The sequence below is a fragment of the Panulirus ornatus genome, chromosome 14, assembly GCF_036320965.1.
Source record: "Panulirus ornatus isolate Po-2019 chromosome 14, ASM3632096v1, whole genome shotgun sequence".
Taxonomy (NCBI): Eukaryota; Metazoa; Arthropoda; class Malacostraca; order Decapoda; family Palinuridae; genus Panulirus; species Panulirus ornatus.
Window position 1 is genome coordinate 9,277,301 of NC_092237.1, and position 18,730 is coordinate 9,296,030.

Below are 18,730 nucleotides of genomic sequence, written 5' to 3' on the forward strand. Positions count from 1 at the left end.
GTACTCTCCAAAGTCTGCTTGGAGTCCTAGGATGAAGGAGGTGTATAACGGGGGGTCTTGTTGACAACACCCTTGACGTCCATGGTGGTAAACAAACGGTGACGTCACCAACGGTCTCGTAACGATAAGCGAGACGTATCAGCGGTGCCATCTCCAGGCGCATCACAGTCCTAATCGTACGTTCATCTAGACATGGAGACACCCGCATTACAGTACATGATACAGTGACCTCTTGGACAACAGCTACTTCACTATACATGAAGTGGTGTACGGAAAGCCTTCCTAAATAAGAATACTTGCAGGTACTTACACTACAGAGAAACGCCTTCGTACTTTATATAAGTACCAGAGGCAAAACAAAACAGTAGACTGTCTCCTGTTGACTGGAGGACGAGGCTATCATGGACGACGGACGATGGAACACAAGAGAGACAAAACATCACCATGAAACACCTCCATCTCCCTCCCTCCTTCTTCTCCTCCTCCCTAACTACCCTCTCCTTCCCTATCAACCTCCTTCCCTCCACACTGTGTGTGTGTGTATGTGTGTGTGTGTCTTCCACTCCACACTCCCTGAGACTACCCCCTCTCCTCAACGTCGAAGGATTCAAAAGCAGGATAATGAAGTATGGTGTACAAGGATATGTATATATCCTTTTTCCTTGAGATCTGATGCTTACTGTGGTCGCTAGAGGGGGCAGGAGTGGCGGCAGGTAGGGAAGGGGAGATGGGAGAGTGTACGGTGGCTGTGGTGGGGAGCTGGGAAGGGAGGAGAGAGGGGGGGTGCTGAAATGTGGTGCGGGAAGCAGGTCATGTACGTATGTAGGTCTGCCGCGCACCACACCGCCTCCTTCCACCACCGCTGCTGCTGCTGCTGCAGCTGTGTGTCGTGCGCTCCTCCTCCCCGCTACCACCACGGCAACTACAATGGGACGACCTGGACCCACCACCACTCCCAAGGGAAGATCTGAGGTCCGCCCCACAGCACGTCAGGAGGGGAGGGAAGGAAGCAATGGTGCAGAAAGGATGCTTCATCAGGATTCCTTACCTCACCACATAACCATGATGTGACCCTCCACCTCTATCCCACCATAAAGACCACATCAAGACCCCCACCCCCAACTCTACCATAAAGACCACACCAGACCCACCGAAGACCATAACAGGAGCATCATCAACACACAAACAAAAGTACCTGCCAGTGAGCACCAGAGACCACAGCCCACGACACTATCTATCATCTCCCTCCTCCTACATTATCATATCACCACGACCACCAGAGGCCACACTGCTGTCACCAAGATCACCTCCCTGGAACGCATCGCTACGGCCAGCGATCACCAAATTCACCGCAGAACATACCATTAAACAACCCGCCCAAAATAAACTCTTATTACCTACCCTACTTCCAGCACAGCCCATATTTACAATGCCTCTACTGGCACTCCGATGAGCACGACCCACCACAGACCACACCACACCAAGGGTGAACACGGGTTCGAATCTTGGTTACAGCATTCGGTCCACAGTCAACCCAGATGTTAATCCGCCTCTAGGGATGGGTCGATGAAATGTATATCTGGCTCAGGGTTGGGTATATATATATATATATATATATATATATATATATATATATATATATATATATATATATATATATATATATATATATATTTTTTTTTTTTTTTTTTTTTTTTATACCTCGTCGCTGTCTCCCGCGGTTGCGAGGTAGCGCAAGGAAACAGACGAAAGAAATGGCCCAACCCCCCCCATACACATGTACATACACACGTCCACACACGCAAATATGCATACCTACACAGCTTTCCATGATTTACCCCGGACGCTTCACATGCCTTGATTCAATCCACTGACAGCACGTCAACCCCTGTATACCACATCGCTCCAATTCACTCTATTCCTTGCCCTCCTTTCACCCTCCTGCATGTTCAGGCCCCGATCACACAAAATCCTTTTCACTCCATCTTTCCACCTCCAATTTGGTCTCCCTCTTCTCCTCGTTCCCTCCACCTCCGACACATATATCCTCTTGGTCAATCTTTCCTCACTCATTCTCTCCATGTGCCCAAACCATTTCAAAACACCCTCTTCTGCTCTCTCAACCACGCTCTTTTTATTTCCACACATCTCTCTTACCCTTACGTTACTTACTCGATCCAACCACCTCACACCACACATTGTCCTCAAACATCTCATTTCCAGCACATCCATCCTCCTGCGCACAACTCTATCCATAGCCCACGCCTCGCAACCATACAACATTGTTGGAACCACTATTCCTTCAAACATACCCATTTTTGCTTTCCGAGATAATGTTCTCGACTTCCACACATTTTTCAAGGCTCCCAAAATTTTCGCCCCCTCCCCCACCCTATGATCCACTTCCGCTTCCATGGTTCCATCCGCTGACAGATCCACTCCCAGATATCTAAAACACTTCACTTCCTCCAGTTTTTCTCCATTCAAACTCACCTCCCAATTGACTTGACCCTCAACCCTACTGTACCTAATAACCTTGCTCTTATTCACATTTACTCTTAACTTTCTTCTTCCACACACTTTACCAAACTCCGTCACCAGCTTCTGCATATATATATATATATATATATATATATATATATATATATATATATATATATATATATATATATATATATATGTGTGTGTGTGTGTGTGTGTGTGTGTGTGTGTGTGTGTGTGTGTGTGTGTGTGTGTGTGTGTCTAACTGGACCTATGATTGTCTGGAGCCAGAGGAAGCCAGCCCTTCCATACGTGTAATATGTTCAGTAAGTCCACGTCCCAGTGACCACACACATCACAGTGACCCTTCGTGAGGAAGTCATTATCCTTCACCGACATTCTTTCATTCCCAGACCTTCCACCAGTTTTATCCTCCTTCACTCTTGATTGTAACAGGACTTTGCTCATGGACATGACCGACATTTCTCTCTCTCTCTCTCTCTCTCTCTCTCTCTCTCTCTCTCTCTCTCTCTCTCTCTCTCTCTCTCTCTCTGTTTTCCTCCCCTTACAGGCTACAAGGGGACCTCGTCTTCTAGCTATTCCAGATCCATCTCCCTTTTTTTCCTTATACTAGATGTTAAAAGACCTTTTTTTTTTCTTTCTTTCCTTCTTCTCTCCTTCCTTCTTAGCGCGGATAATGTACTTTCTCTCACCCGGGCTCAGAAAAATCTTCCCTCCATCTATCTCTTTCCCTAAGCCGAACCTAAGCCTACAAGATCTCTCTACGTACTCTTCCAGCCCTAGAGATCTATCGTCTCTCCTTCATTTGGTCCTGATAGATACTCATTCCCTCCCTCCTGGCCCTGATAAGACACTCATAATCTCCCTCCTGCCCCTGACAGGTACTCATTCCCTCCCTCCTAACCCAAGACAGGTACTCATTCTCTCCCTCTAGGCCCCAGGCCCCATCGAACTCCCTCTTGCTTCCCTCTTATCTAACCCGATACATTTTTTTTTTGTCCCCATGGAACCGGCAGGAGGGACACACACACACACACACACACACACACACGTATTTACCCCGGATAATATCCAGCAGGCCAAGTCCCCCACCACCACACCACCGCTGGTTCGAAGTGTGGGTCACTCGGACACAGATATGGCTCCGTCCGAGCCAACTGTATGAGCGACAAAATACTTATAATGGTTTGGGAGGAGGTTACTGGTGGCGATCGTCCTGGTGTCTGGGCGCTTCAAATCGGTCGCCAGCCAGCGTTACCTTTCAAGAGTTCAGTAGCGGGTTTGGGGGAAGTGATTACACACTCCCTCCTCCTCCTCCGCTCATGTTCCTCAGGCCCGGTCATGTTCTCGTAGCCTTTTCATTTTCCTTGGGGTCCCATCATATGTTCTTGTTAGGTCTTCATGTTCCCCTTGGTTCCATCATCATCTTACAACCTTCTTTGTCTTCCTCTGGTCCCCATCATGTTCTTGCAGCCTCCTCATGTTTTCCTCTGGTGTTGTCATGTTCTCTTAGCCTCCTCACGTTCCTCTTAATCCCTAGATGTTCTCGCAGCCACCTGATGTTCTACCCTACAGTCGTGTTCATAATCCAGTGTAACACTTGCTATTTTGCCCGCAATAACATTCTCCCGCCCAGTGATCAAGGATGATGTAAGCTGAGGGCTGCTTGAGACACTGCCGGAGCTGAGGGCTGCTTGAGACACTGCCGGTGCTGAGGGCTGCATGAGACACTGCCGGAGCTGAGGGCTGCTTGAGACACTGCCGGTGCTGAGGGCTGCTTGAGACACTGCCGGTGCTGAGGGCTGTTTGAGACACTGCCAGTGCTGAGGGCTGCATGAGACACTGCCAGTGCTGAGGGCTGCTTGAGACACTGCCGGTGCTGAGGGCTGCTTGAGACACTGCCGGTGCTGAGGGCTGTTTGAGACACTGCCGGTGCTGAGGGCTGCTTGAGACATTGCCGGTGCTGAGGGCTGCATGAGACACTGCCAGTGCTGAGGGCTGCTTGAGACACTGCCAGTGCTGAGGGCTGCTTGAGACATTGCCAGTGCTGAGGGCTGCATGAGACACTGCCGGTGCTGAGGGCTGCTTGAGACACTGCCGGTGCTGAGGGCTACATGAGACACTGCCGGTGCTGAGGGCTGCTTGAGACACTGCCGGTGCTGAGGGCTACATGAGACACTGCCGGTGCTGAGGGCTGCTTGAGACACTGCCGGTGCTGAGGGCTGCTTGAGACACTGCCGGAGCTGAGGGCTGCATGAGACACTGCCAGTGCTGAGGGCTGCTTGAGACACTGCCAGTGCTGAGGGCTGCTTGAGACACTGCCAGTGCTGAGGGCTGCTTGAGACACTGCCAGTGCTGAGGGCTGCTTGAGACATTGCCGGTGCTGAGGGCTGCATGAGACACTGCCAGTGCTGAGGGCTGCTTGAGACACTGCCAGTGCTGAGGGCTGCATGAGACACTGCCAGTGCTGAGGGCTGCATGAGACACTGCCGGTGCTGAGGGCTGCTTGAGACACTGCCGGTGCTGAGGGCTACATGAGACACTGCCAGTGCTGAGGGCTGCTTGAGACACTGCCGGTGCTGAGGGCTGCATGAGACGTTGCCAGTGCTGAGGGCTGCATGAGACACTGCCGGTGCTGAGGGCTGCTGAGATACTGCCGGAGCTGAGGGCTGTTGAGAATACCTGGGTCTGAGGTGTAGCAGTACTGGCCAAAGTGGTTCGTCCGCCGGGTGGGGCCCTGGCGACCACTAGATGGCCAACATTGCAGGTCTCGTGCGGTTAGGCAAGTCGTATTTCCTGAGAATGACTCTCTCTCTCTCTCTCTCTCTCTCTCTCTCTCTCTCTCTCTCTCTCTCTCTCTCTCTCTCTCTCTCTCTCTCTCTCTCATAAACAAAACCTCTTCATAAAATTCCATCAGTCTGTCTCCTCACGGCAAACTGAATATGGCTGACCGAGATAAAATCATGAACTCCTGATGCAATGGGGCGATAATGACTTCCTTAATGACCATAATCATTGGCTCCTGATGGAATATCATTCCACCTCATTACACCGGGAGAGTAGTTTGTCACGGCCTTGGCCACATGCAAAGGGGAGGAGGGTTGGGGGAGAGAGAGAGAGATGATGATGGAAGGAAGGAAAGCCATCAGTATTGCTACACACTACGTCAACGTAACAAGAGTCACCCAACAGGAGACATCCGGAAGAGGACTACCACAGCTTCCGGCCCCAAGATGCTGGAGCAGTGGTAGAGAGACGGACGACTCGTGTCAAGAGGGAGGTCTGGAAGCATTTGGCATTTGGTGGCAGCCGTGGGAGGGAGGGAGTAGGAAGAGGAGGAGGAGGAGGACCCAACCTCCGTCCAGAGCCCACACAGACGTTAGCTGGCTGGACTCGCAACAACACAACCCGACCATGACACGGATCGGGGTGGCTTCCGGGAGGGGCGCCCCAGCCTACTACCACCACCACCACCGTCTCCGCCGCCAGCGAGAACGCAAGTGGTGCCTTCGTCACAGTCTAACCCACCATCTACCACCATGTGGTGCCTTCGTCACAGTCTAACCCACCACTACCACCATCTACCACAGCATTTCATCACCTGTAAGACAACTCCACCACTGACACCCTCCCCCCCCACAGTGGCACCAAACACCAACCATAAACACATTTAACAAGATCTTCAACAGATGTACTCTATTTGAACCTCCTGTTGCCTGTACGTCAACCACTGTTCTCGAGGTAATTCTCATTACTTATACCGCTTCTTGTACAGTCATCCTTGACCATCTAGGATCACAGCGATGCCGAAACAAACCCTCGTACTGTCTCAACTTCAGCTTCAGCAGCAGCAGCCGAGTCTTCTGAAATGGCAGTTGACGTCGGAGGCAGACGTGGGGTCACGCTGGAGAACCGAACTAGATTATGTTCAGTGTCCCTCATACACCCTCCTCCCTCTAGGTGCTCTTCAGCTAAGGCATGGAAGGTGAGGTGGACTTGGATCCTCAACTCTCATGTCCACCACCAGTACATCCGGGACAAAGCGAGGTAACCCCAAGGGGCTCTTCACCTTACGGTCTCCTTCGAATATTTTCTTCTTCTCCGCTTGGTGGCTGTTGTGAATTAACCATGTGTATCATACCCTCATTAACTGCTTCAATAATCTGACTTTCTCACGATAAATGACTCATTTACCACCCCGGCAATTACTCGAATCTTTAGCGCGCACACACACACACACACACACACACGAGGGAACTCTGGTTCACACGCAGGGAAGGACAGGAAACCAGAGGATACGAAGCATCACAAATATGCCACTTGTTTCTGATTCTCCCACAGGTAATGGGATATATCCAGGAAGGATGAGTGGGTTCTGACAGGCACGAGAGGTTCCAAACCAGTTATCTAGGGAGGCGCGCCTCTCTCTCTCTCTCTCTCTCTCTCTCTCTCTCTCTCTCTCTCTCTCTCTCTCTCTCTCTCTCTCTCTCTCTTCTTCTTCTTCTTCTTCTTCTTCTTCGTCACTCCCCTTCTGGGGCGAGAGTCTGGTTCGTGTTTAGAAGTTCATCACTGATGCCTGCGACTGCACGTCGACCCGGGGAGAGGAAACAGGGTGCAGAGAAGCCCTACAGGATAGACCCATGGAAAGACCAGGTACAGGAGGACATACTGAATGAGCAGTGGTCGAGACTATAAGCTTGTCTCTCTCTCTCTCTCTCTCTCTCTCTCTCTCTCTCTCTCTCTCTCTCTCTCTCTCTCTCTCTCTCTCTCTCTCTCCTCCCACGACAGAATGTCTACGAACAAAGCCACGACCAACATATACGGCCACGTCAAGGACACATAATTGTACGTCAGGTCAGACTAAGACAATAAGAAAAAGAAAAAAAAAGAAATCTTAGCCCACTATCGATATTTTTCATCGATACTGGGTTTGTGTACACAACCCTTGAAAGGACCCCCTTCAACTCGGACCCCCTTCAACTCACTGCGGTGGAGGAGGGAAGGTGGTGCTCACATATATATATATATATATATATATATATATATATATATATATATATATATATATATATATATATATATATATATATAAAGTTTTTATCGAGGATGTAAGGCATGTGTACGTGTAGGAAGAGAGGAAAGTGATTGGTTCTCAGTGAATGTAGGTTTGCGGCAGGGGTGTGTGATGTCTCCATGGTTGTTTAATTTGTTTATGGATGGGGTTGTAAGGGAGGTAAATGCAAGAGTCCTGGAAAGAGGGGCAAGTATGAAGTCTGTTGGGGATGAGAGAGCTTGGGAAGTGAGTCAGTTGTTGTTCGCTGATGATACAGCGCTGGTGGCTGATTCATGTGAGAAACTGCAGAAGCTGGTGACTGAGTTTGGTAAAGTGTGTGGAAGAAGAAAGTTGAGAGTAAATGTGAATAAGAGCAAGGTTATTAGGTACAGTAGGGGTGAGGGTCAAGTCAATTGGGAGGTGAGTTTGAATGGAGAAAAACTGGAGGAAGTGAAGTGTTTTAGATATCTGGGAGTGGATCTGTCAGCGGATGGAACCATGGAAGCGGAAGTGGATCATAGGGTGGGGGAGGGGGGCGAAAATTTTGGGAGCCTTGAAAAATGTGTGGAAGTCGAGAACATTATCTCGGAAAGCAAAAATGGGTATGTTTGAGGGAATAGTGGTTCCAACAATGTTGTATGGTTGCGAGGCGTGGGCTATGGATAGAGATGTGCGCAGGAGGATGGATGTGCTGGAAATGAGATGTTTGAGGACAATGTGTGGTGTGAGGTGGTTTGATCGAGTAAGTAACGTAAGGGTAAGAGAGATGTGTGGAAATAAAAAGAGCGTGGTTGAGAGAGCAGAAGAGGGTGTTTTGAAATGGTTTGGGCACATGGAGAGAATGAGTGAGGAGAGATTGACCAAGAGGATATATGTGTCGGAGGTGGAGGGAACGAGGAGAAGAGGGAGACCAAATTGGAGGTGGAAAGATGGAGTGAAAAGGATTTTGTGTGATCGGGGCCTGAACATGCAGGAGGGTGAAAGGAGGGCAAGAAATAGAGTGAATTGGAGTCATGTGGTATACAGGGGTTGACGTGCTGTCAGTGGATTGAAGCAAGGCATGTGAAGCGTCTGGGGTAAACCATGGAAGGCTGTGTAGGTATGTATATTTGCGTGTGTGGACGTGTGTATGTACATGTGTATGGGGGGGGGGGGTTGGGCCATTTCTTTCGTCTGTTTCCTTGCGCTACCTCGCAAACGCGGGAGACAGCGACAAAGTATAAAAAAAAAAAAAAAAAAAAAAAAAAAAAAAAAAAAAAATATATATATATATATATATATCTCGCATACATATATATATCTCGCCAGCGACGCGTACCTCCACACTGCCTATTCGTGACGATGGAGCTCAGCATCCGTAAAACAGAGGAGGTAAACGAAATCGTATACCAACCAGCAAGCCGTCCACTCAGGAGGGATGTTGAATGTACCATCTGACGAAGACGCGTATCAAGATGGCGAACGAGAGAGTTGTGTATTTTTGTATATCTGAGACTCCCAAGCGACACAGACGTTCCATCATCCTGGTGAACCTGGCGACCGACCAGTACATGTGCCCTCCACGCCACCTGCAAGCCGCTGGCAGGTGTTGAGCTGCACGTGCCACTGGTGTCCCTCACAGCCATACGCGTCTGACAGTCAAGCGGTGATATGTTACACTTACCACAGCCAACGACAGGTGTGTGTGTGTGCGTGTGTGTGTGTGTGTGTGTGTGTGTGTGTTTTGACCCATCCAACTATTCAGGGATGTGCACTGTTTCCCCCACAAGAAACAAACAGGTGTAAGTTAGACTGTTATATACAAGGGGTGTGAGCTATATTGTCAGGTATACCGTCAGCTATAACTGGTGTAAGCTATACCGTCAGCTATAACTGGTGTAAGCTATACCGTCAGCTATAACTGGTGTAAGCTATACAGTCAGCTACAACTGGTGTAAGCTATACAGTCAGCTATAACAGTGTAAGGTAACTGTCAGCTACACCAGGTGTAAACTACACTGTCAGCTACACCAGGTATGAGCTACACTGTCAGCTACATCACTGTAAGGCAACTGTCAGCTACACCAGGTGTAAACTACACTGTCAGCTACACCAGGTATGAGCTACACTGTCAGCTACATCAGTGTAAACTACACTGTCAGCTACACCAGGTGCAAGCTACACTGTCAGCTACACCAGGTGTAAGCTCTATATTGTCAACATCAACAGATACGTGTCTGGTGTATTGCCACATGATACTTCAAAGACACATTCTCTTTCGTCACAGTTGTTGCTATTGTTTATCATTTTGTTCGCCAGGTCCACGCCCATTACAGGAGGCCTTGTCCCTCGACGGCCAGGTCTTCTGTGGGTTAATTTGTCATCAAACCACGAACATGTCGGGAGGGGCATCGTCCCTCCAGCTGCGTCGTCAAGTCTCCCGAAGGCGTCGTGTGCTTCGCCGTCAGTCCCCCCTGACGATGATGTCCTTAGGAGAGAGAGTGGGGCTGTGACGGTGGATGAGTGGTCGAGGGGCCAGGATGGCTCATGGCCAAGTTTTCCTGGCTCCTGGTGCGACCCCGCGGTTCAGACCACACCAGACCCACACATGAATACCCTCACACAATTGAGCCTTCACGAGTCTCGCCAGATGGCCTAAGCAAGGGTCATCAACGCGGGGGACCTTGGTCGTCTCAGGGACCTAGGCTAGGGTCATCAACGCAGGCACCTTGGTCGTCTCAGGAACCTAGGCTAGGGTCATCAACGCGGGGGACCTTGGTCGTCTCAGGGACCTAGGCTAGGGTCATCAACGCGGGGGACCTTGGTCGTCTCAGGGAGACCTGAAACTCGTACATGAGAGGACTAGCCGGACGGAGCAGTAAGATGACCCGCTCACCAAGGTCAGTATTAAACAGAACCGGATTTGTATCAGACCTTCATTTTTATTCCTAGTCAGTCTCTCTTTTATGGTCGTTTCTTCCACCCCGAGTCCTCCTCCTCCTCCTCCTCCTCCTCCTCCTGCTGCGCCTGCTGCTGTAGCCTGGGGGGGTGTTAGTATCTCTCTCTGACTCAAGGAGGAAATACTTATCGGATGACCTCAGAAGGATTAAATAAGCGACTTCCACCTCCGTCCACTGTTCTAACACACTCTGTCAAGTCATTTGCCATTCTTTTTTACACCCCGACACGTATATGAACGCCAGGAGAGAGAGACATTCTACGAAGCAACGAGCATAATAAATGTTCCATGTTCGACAGCCCACAGGAGTGCCCCAGCTACCCTTCAAGAAGGTGGACAGGCCTTATTCAGGACACCTATAAAGCCAGCATGATGGAAAACTGAACATATACTCTCGAGTGGTACTTACGGAGTCTGACCATCTCGTCCTCAGTGAACTGGGAGGTGTCGCTGTCCTCGTTGAAGATGTGGTAGTCGATGTTTTCACAGTAGGTCTCGACAGGTGACAGGTACAGGTCCACTGCAAACGATACAAAACAGGTCACTCACATAACAGCAGTAGCGTCATATGACCAAATTCATCCTACCAAAACATGGGTGAGGCTGAAACACGTACATGAAATAACATCACGTTAAATTACATCTGTATTGATGTTTTTAATAGTTGTAAATACTAGAGATACAAAAAAAAAAATATAAACCCCAGTGTTTATTATACAAAGATGTGAAATCACCACCTGCACCAGTCGTCACCACTACACCCTAGTCCTGCTGTGTTACATGACAACATAACACACACACACACACACACACACACACACACACACACACACACACACACACACACACACAGCTGCTCAAGTTTCGTCTCTTCACTAAAGTCACAAAGAACTAAGAGAGAAGGTCCAGAGGAGGACAACAAGGATGGTACCCATATTAAGACATCTAAGTATCAGGAAAATGTTATAGAGGTCTTAAATTTGCCCACCGTGGACCAGGGAAGTTCAAAAGGTGAAATGATGACATCCATTAAGATTCTAAACCTGTTTGATGATGATGTGAGCAGTGTACAGTTCTTTGAAAGCCGTATAGACAGAATAACCAAAGGTCATAACCCGTTATTAAGCAAGAAACTTGTCCGAAACGCTGTAATGGAGTACTTTTAGGATATAAGAGTAATGGACGAACGAAAGGGAAAGATATATAGAGAATATGAACAGCATAAAATGATCTACATTTGTCTGAGATTAGAGAGTGATGGGGCCCCACGAGTGTAGAACTCCCTTATTACACATGAGCACAGGCATCCTGGGCGCTTTCGTATATTACCACTTATTTAGAGGAAAAGTTACAGAGCTCTGTAAGTAGTCCTCTCAAGATGTGGTAATACCAGAAAGCGCTCAAGAATCTCGTGATCCCTTTTCCTAGTAGCGTTTCGCTACAATGTTGTGATACTAACCTATGTCACATTTAGACCAATTCCTAACTTATATCTATTTCAGAGAACTAGGCTTTCGTAGGTACACAGGACTTTATCTTGCAGCTGAAACATCGCGTAAGTAAATGAGGTGACTGACAACCCACCTTCTGAACGACTGCTGGCAAAGGTGAATTTCTAGCCTTAATATGCCAACCATAAGACGAAATCAGGTCATACGTCAACTGATGGCATATGATACGTACAGGAAACGATACTAATAAAGAGATAAAAGGTACGGTAACGTTCCTTAGTAAAAAAAAAAAAAACTAATCTACGTTCAAGTTGCTGAATAGTGTCGACATCTGAGATAACACATGGTATCGTAATTCGATCCCTCGACCAGTGGAATCGACTGATAAACATGAAGAGTTCTAGTTTTAACTGCTTTCTGGGCTTGATATTTATACCGTGACACAGTTCACACGACAGGACTTGCGAGACGGATCAGTTATCTGGGATAGCAGGACCAACGTCTCCTGCTGCACCCGCGACCTTAAAACCCTGAAAATACAGGAGGATAAGCCTCTCACAGGCTATAATAATCCAGTCACCGGCCGAACGCATCCATCAGCCATCACTATACGTGCCGAGCCCCTGGTGGGTGGAGTGGCTGGCAGAAGAATAGTCAAGCCGTTCGTCAGCTGAGTCGATATCGACGCAGTGGCATGACTACGGCTCAATCCGTGTTTACAAAAACATCCATTTTAAACCTTCAATTACACCACAAATAAAGCTCTCGTCTTACTTCGTTTCATATACACGGTACCGCTTCTTTGTTAATGACAAGGGAGCCGTTGACAGACATCAATTCTAACGTCAGACAAAAGTACAACAGGCAGGTGAACATGACGCAAGGGTCCAGTCTTAGTGTTACAAGTCACGAATTCTGTTGTCATTATACGCCATTCTGGCTCGCCATTATTATAAATAACTCCGGATAATGATACACGACGAGACACGGATAAAAAAAAACTTCGCCGTCTTATTCGCGGCTACTTAACGTACCGGAAGAGAGCACTAGAGGTAATAATTGGTAAGGGATGAAAAAAATATATCGTTGCGAACAGCAGCGACTGCGCGTTCCACGCACGCAGCGAACCTGGCGAATATTCCCTACACTAAGTAACCCGTTCACGAGAGACGGACACGTCGCATGATCATGCACGTCGTCAATACTGCAGAGGGATTGGCCAAAAACTGGCAAATGTAGCGTATATAAAACCCTGGAGGGAGGACCTTCCTGCTGTAGAAGGGAGGAGCTGGTCAGAGCCAGCCAGCCAGCCAGGGTTTGAGGGTCACAAAGGGTGAGTATGCATTTATCTATTTTCACAGGGGGTTGTTGGGTCCTATATCCCTCGCGAACATTTCCCCACTCGAATCTCTCTTTTTTTCACACTAATGGGTAAGGGTAAACATTTGGCATTGGTCTACGGCATTTTTAAAGTTTGAGTGACGAAGTTCCCAGCTCTCTCTCTCTCTCTCTCTCTCTCTCTCTCTCTCTCTCTCTCTCTCTGGTAAACCTAACCACCACGACTTGCGAGACGGTGTTGTGGAGGTTGTGGTGGTGGACGACGAGGGTGGGTGTTGAGCGTGGCAACCCACCACCAACACCTGACCCCCTCCTGGGGCAGCCTGGAAATTAAGACACCTGGCTACTGCTTATGACACCTGACACCACACCACTTGCAGCGTCATGACGCGAGGAACCGACCGACCGCCTGGTTAGACATGACACCAGGTGCCACACACAGCCTTTCATGATACCTGGCCTCCCACTTGGCTACTCATGACACATGGCTACGCTACCCCTCCACACACACACACACACACACACACACACACACACACACACACACACACACACACTCACGACTCAGGGTTAACCCCACTTGGCCACTCATGAAGACCACCCATTCCCCTTCCCTCTTAGCTGCTCATGACATCGTCCCCATCCACACCCCGCCCCTCGATATGGCCACTCACATGACACCGCCCCGCCCCTCTCCCCACTCATGACACCTGTGTCACAACAACAACAATAACAATAACTCTACCGCTCATGAAACCCAAGTACAACACCAACCACCCACCTCCTAACCCCCTTCCTCCAGCAGTGCAAGAGGACCCGGTTCCTCCAGCACCCAGCCGTGGAGGGTACGTCGGCCACCGCCCTCCCCCAACCACCCCTCCTCCGGCCTTGCCTCACTCCCTCCAATATATCTGTCCACCCGACATGCAAGGGCTTTGGATTCGAACCAATGTGCATGACCTGGAAACACGCGAGTCTCCGTACAATGGGCGTCATGTACACACCATTGTACGTAAGGTAAGGTGAGTGAACTGATCCACGAACATTTCTTGTGTACACACACAAAAGTTTCATGCATTCTGGCCATCATGAACTCAAGCTCCATAAACACTGTGGATGGACTCACGTCTCCATTACAAGCAACTTAGGTTTTCCTCACGTCATGCGCTCAAAAAAAAAAAAAAAGGTTTCCACATTAAGTTTCTCATGTTTCCCTCATCTTACACTCCAAGTTACCCACACCACATCATGCACTCATGTTACCCACACTGAGCACATAGACAAAGGCCCAGTCAAGGACGTCACCATGCACCTAGCATGACCAAGTGTATATATAATATATATATATATATATATATATATATATATATATATATATATATATATATATATATATATATATATATATATATATATCATATCCTCAAGTTCACCATGGAGTTGGAGATTTCAATGCAACATAATAAAGTAATCCTACTGGAGTACAAAACTGACGGGGAAGTCCCTACGTATTCCAAAATTACATTTCGTTTCAAATGCCACAATTCATGTGTGTTTTTATTTTTTTTCAGTTATCAATTTGTATACTAGTATAGGCCTTTACCACCACGTCTGGTGAAGGTTAATTCTGCTCTCTAGTTCTTTGGTCGTTAAGAGTGTACTAAGTTCTGAGAGAGAGAGAGAGAGAGAGAGAGAGAGAGAGAGAGAGAGAGAGAGAGAGAGAGAGAGAGAGATTGGAAAGAGAAAACGTCGTTGGAAAGACTGAAAACCACTGGATAAAAAGAACGGTCGATGGAAAAAAAAATAAGAAATCGTTGTACGGAATAGACAATCTATCTGGAGAGAGAGAGAGAGAGAGAGAGAGAGAGAGAGAGAGAGAGAGAGAGAGAGAGAGAGAGAGAGAGAGAGAAACGAGAAACGAGAGATTGCACGCGTAGCGTCGTCTCGGAAGACGGGAGGAGACATGATACGGTTGACGCAGACACACCAACAGAATGGACGCAGAGACACCAGTACCTCAGCTAAGACCCCAGGCGATAATGCCGACGACGCCCCTCGTAAGCAACAGAACCTCACGGCACAGACACCAGCAGCACAGCCCCTCCCCTCCCCAAAACACCTCTCCCGGAAGTGATCCTTCAAGAATGGTACAATGGACTAGCAACAGGAGACCGCCGGACACCCCCCCCCCCCGGGCATTAATTACGACTACTGGACGATGCAAACAAGTCGGAGAGCCATCAGTAAATACGATTATGAAGGCAGCGCGTCCAGAGCACACACGAAGAGTAGGAGTCAAACGACGGCCACGGGCGCAAGACTTGCGTAGGTGATCGCTTGCCGCCCAAAACACCAGCATCAGACCCTTGCAAGGTTCCATTTTCCCTGGTGTGGCTCCGGTCTAGTTCATCTCTGCTTCATGTCTCGTCTCTCTCTGCTTCATGTCTCGTTCCTCTCTGCTTCATGTTTCGTTCTCTCTGCTTCATGTCTCGTCTCTCTCTGCTTCATGTCTCGTTTCTCTGCTTCATGTCTCGTTCTTCTCTGTTTTCTGACATATTTACAGTTCCTAAACGTTCTTTATTGCTGTCGATCACATCCGTTCCTCACTGCTGTCTCTCCTCTTGTCTCTTGTGATGGGGGTGATGGAGTGGGTGGAGGAGCTGGCGTGGGCGGAGAGGCGGTGGTGGATGAACGTGGAGTGCAGCCGTGGTGGAGTGGACGAGTGATGGTGGTGGAGTAGAAGAGGGGTGGAGGGGGGGGGGGGGCGGATGGGTGAGGGTCGGGTCAGAGAGAAAGCCGCCGGGGTCACAGGTCAACTGTGAGGTACTCCCAGGTCGCGCGACACCGCCAACAGCATCACACACACAAGCATCACCACCACCACTCCTACTCCAACAGCCACCACCACTCCTACTCCAACGCCGCCGCCACCACCACCATCAATCCAACATCTCCAGCATTACGACAACAGTGCTCACGAATCTCCTTCACCACCAACACCATTCCTCTCTCTCTCTCTCTCTCTCTCTCTCTCTCTCTCTCTCTCTCTCTCTCTCTCTCTCTCTCTCTCTCTCTCTCTCTCACCACTGCTCTTCCCCTCACCTCGGGCTCTTGTGATTCGGCAGGCGGGAGGCGTAGCGGCTGACCAGGTGGGGCGGGGCCGTGCCGGGGCGTGGCGGGGCAGCCCGTGACAACACTACCAACATCGCCCTGCTGGATGAGCCATACCACAGGTACCCGTGCCAACTCGTCCCTCACTACCACTCTTAGTGACCTGGCCCTCATCATAGCCATGCCACTCCATGAGTCGATCCATTGTGTGTGTGTGTGTCTGTCCACGTCTGCTGTACAATCACCAGTCTCTACATATAAAGGGTCGCGTCATCAACTACCCTTCGGGGCTGTAAATTAATATTCTCGTCTCATCTCAAGACTCGAGTTTTATCCACAGGCAGCCAGACGGAGGAACAGTTAGGTGGTGCATGCTGAATGTCTCTCCGCGGGGCAATGCCACCTTTACATGACTTCCCACACCGACACTGGCTAAACCTCCTTCCTTCCCTCCTTCTCTTCCTGGCTCTCATCAGCAGAAGGAGGGAGAGAGGAGATGCCGAACGGTGGGAGTTCAGGTGGTGAGGTGGAAGGAGTGGAGGAGGCGGGGTGGCGACGTGGAACATGGGAGGTGAGGTGGTATACTTCCAGCGGGCCGGTCGAGCGGCCCCCCTCCACCTGCATCACAAACATAACGGGTCCAGCAGCAGCAGCAGCAGGCAGCTCTGGGTAACTGACCATCAGCGAAGACCTTCACCTAGACCAACCAACGCCGCCTCTACGCACAAAGGAAATTTCTTCTCCACGTACACTGGAATTTCTTCTCCACGTACAAAGGAATTTCTTCTCTACGTACACTGGAATTTCTTCTCCACGTACACTGGAATTTCTTCTCCACGTAGACTGGAATATCTTCTCCACGTACACTGGAATTTCTTCTCCACGTACAAGGGAATTTCTTCTCTACGTACAAAGGAGTTTCTTCTCCATGTACCCTGGAATTTCTTCTCCACGTACACTGGAATTTCTTCTAGACGTACATTGGAATTTCTTCTCCACGTACACTGGAATTTCTTCTCCACGTACACTGGAATTTCTTCTAGACGTACATTGGAATTTCTTCTCACGTACACAGGGATTTCTTCTCTACGTACACTGAATTTCTTCTCCACGTACACTGAATTTCTTCTCCACGTACACTGGAATTTCTTCTCCACGTACACTGGAATTTCTTCTCCACGTACACTGGAATTTCTTCTCCACGTACACTGGAATTTCTTCTCCACGTACACTGGAATTTCTTCTAGACGTACATTGGAATTTCTTCTCACGTACACAGGGATTTCTTCTCTACGTACACTGGAATTTCTTCTCCACGTACACTGGAATTTCTTCTAGACGTACATTGGAATTTCTTCTCCACGTACACTGGAATTTCTTCTCCACGTACACTGGAATTTCTTCTCCACGTACACTGGAATTTCTTCTCCACGTACACTGGAATTTCTTCTCCACGTACACTGGAATTTCTTCTAGACGTACATTGGAATTTCTTCTCCACGTACACTGGAATTTCTTCTAGACGTACATTGGAATTTCTTCTCCACGTACACTGGAATTTCTTCTCCACGTACACTGGAATTTCTTCTCCACGTACACTGGAATTTCTTCTAGACGTACATTGGAATTTCTTCTCCACGTACACTGGAATTTCTTCTAGACGTACATTGGAATTTCTTCTCCACGTACACTGGAATTTCTTCTCCACGTACACTGGAATTTCTTCTCCACGTACACTGGAATTTCTTCTCCACGTACACTGGAATTTCTTCTCCACGTACACTGGAATTTCTTCTCCACGTACACTGAATTTCTTCTCCACGTACACTGGAATTTCTTCTCCACGTACACTGAATTTCTTCTCCACGTACACTGAATTTCTTCTCCACGTACACTGGAATTTCTTCTCCACGTACACTGGAATTTCTTCTCCACGTACACTGAATTTCTTCTCCACGTACACTGGAATTTCTTCTCCACGTACACTGAATTTCTTCTCCACGTACACTGGAATTTCTTCTCCACGTACACTGGAATTTCTTCTAGACGTACATTGGAATTTCTTCTCCACGTACACTGAATTTCTTCTCCACGTACACTGGAATTTCTTCTCCACGTACACTGAATTTCTTCTCCACGTACACTGGAATTTCTTCTCCACGTACACTGGAATTTCTTCTAGACGTACATTGGAATTTCTTCTCCACGTACACTGGAATTTCTTCTCCACGTACACTGGAATTTCTTCTCCACGTACACTGGAATTTCTTCTAGACGTACATTGGAATTTCTTCTCCACGTACACTGGAATTTCTTCTCCACGTACACTGGAATTTC

The 18,730-nt window shown here is 48.6% G+C and overlaps 1 protein-coding gene across 2 annotated transcripts in view; it reads right to left on the minus strand.

The window, feature by feature from the left end:
• Positions 1-18,730, minus strand: part of LOC139753289 (uncharacterized) — a 111,616-nt gene that overhangs the window by 37,409 nt on the left and 55,477 nt on the right. For both annotated transcript variants that reach the window (XM_071669572.1, XM_071669571.1), the window contains exon 3: positions 10,903-11,013. In XM_071669572.1, coding sequence (XP_071525673.1) covers positions 10,903-11,013 — 111 coding nt within the window. The remainder of the gene's footprint in view (positions 1-10,902; positions 11,014-18,730) is intronic.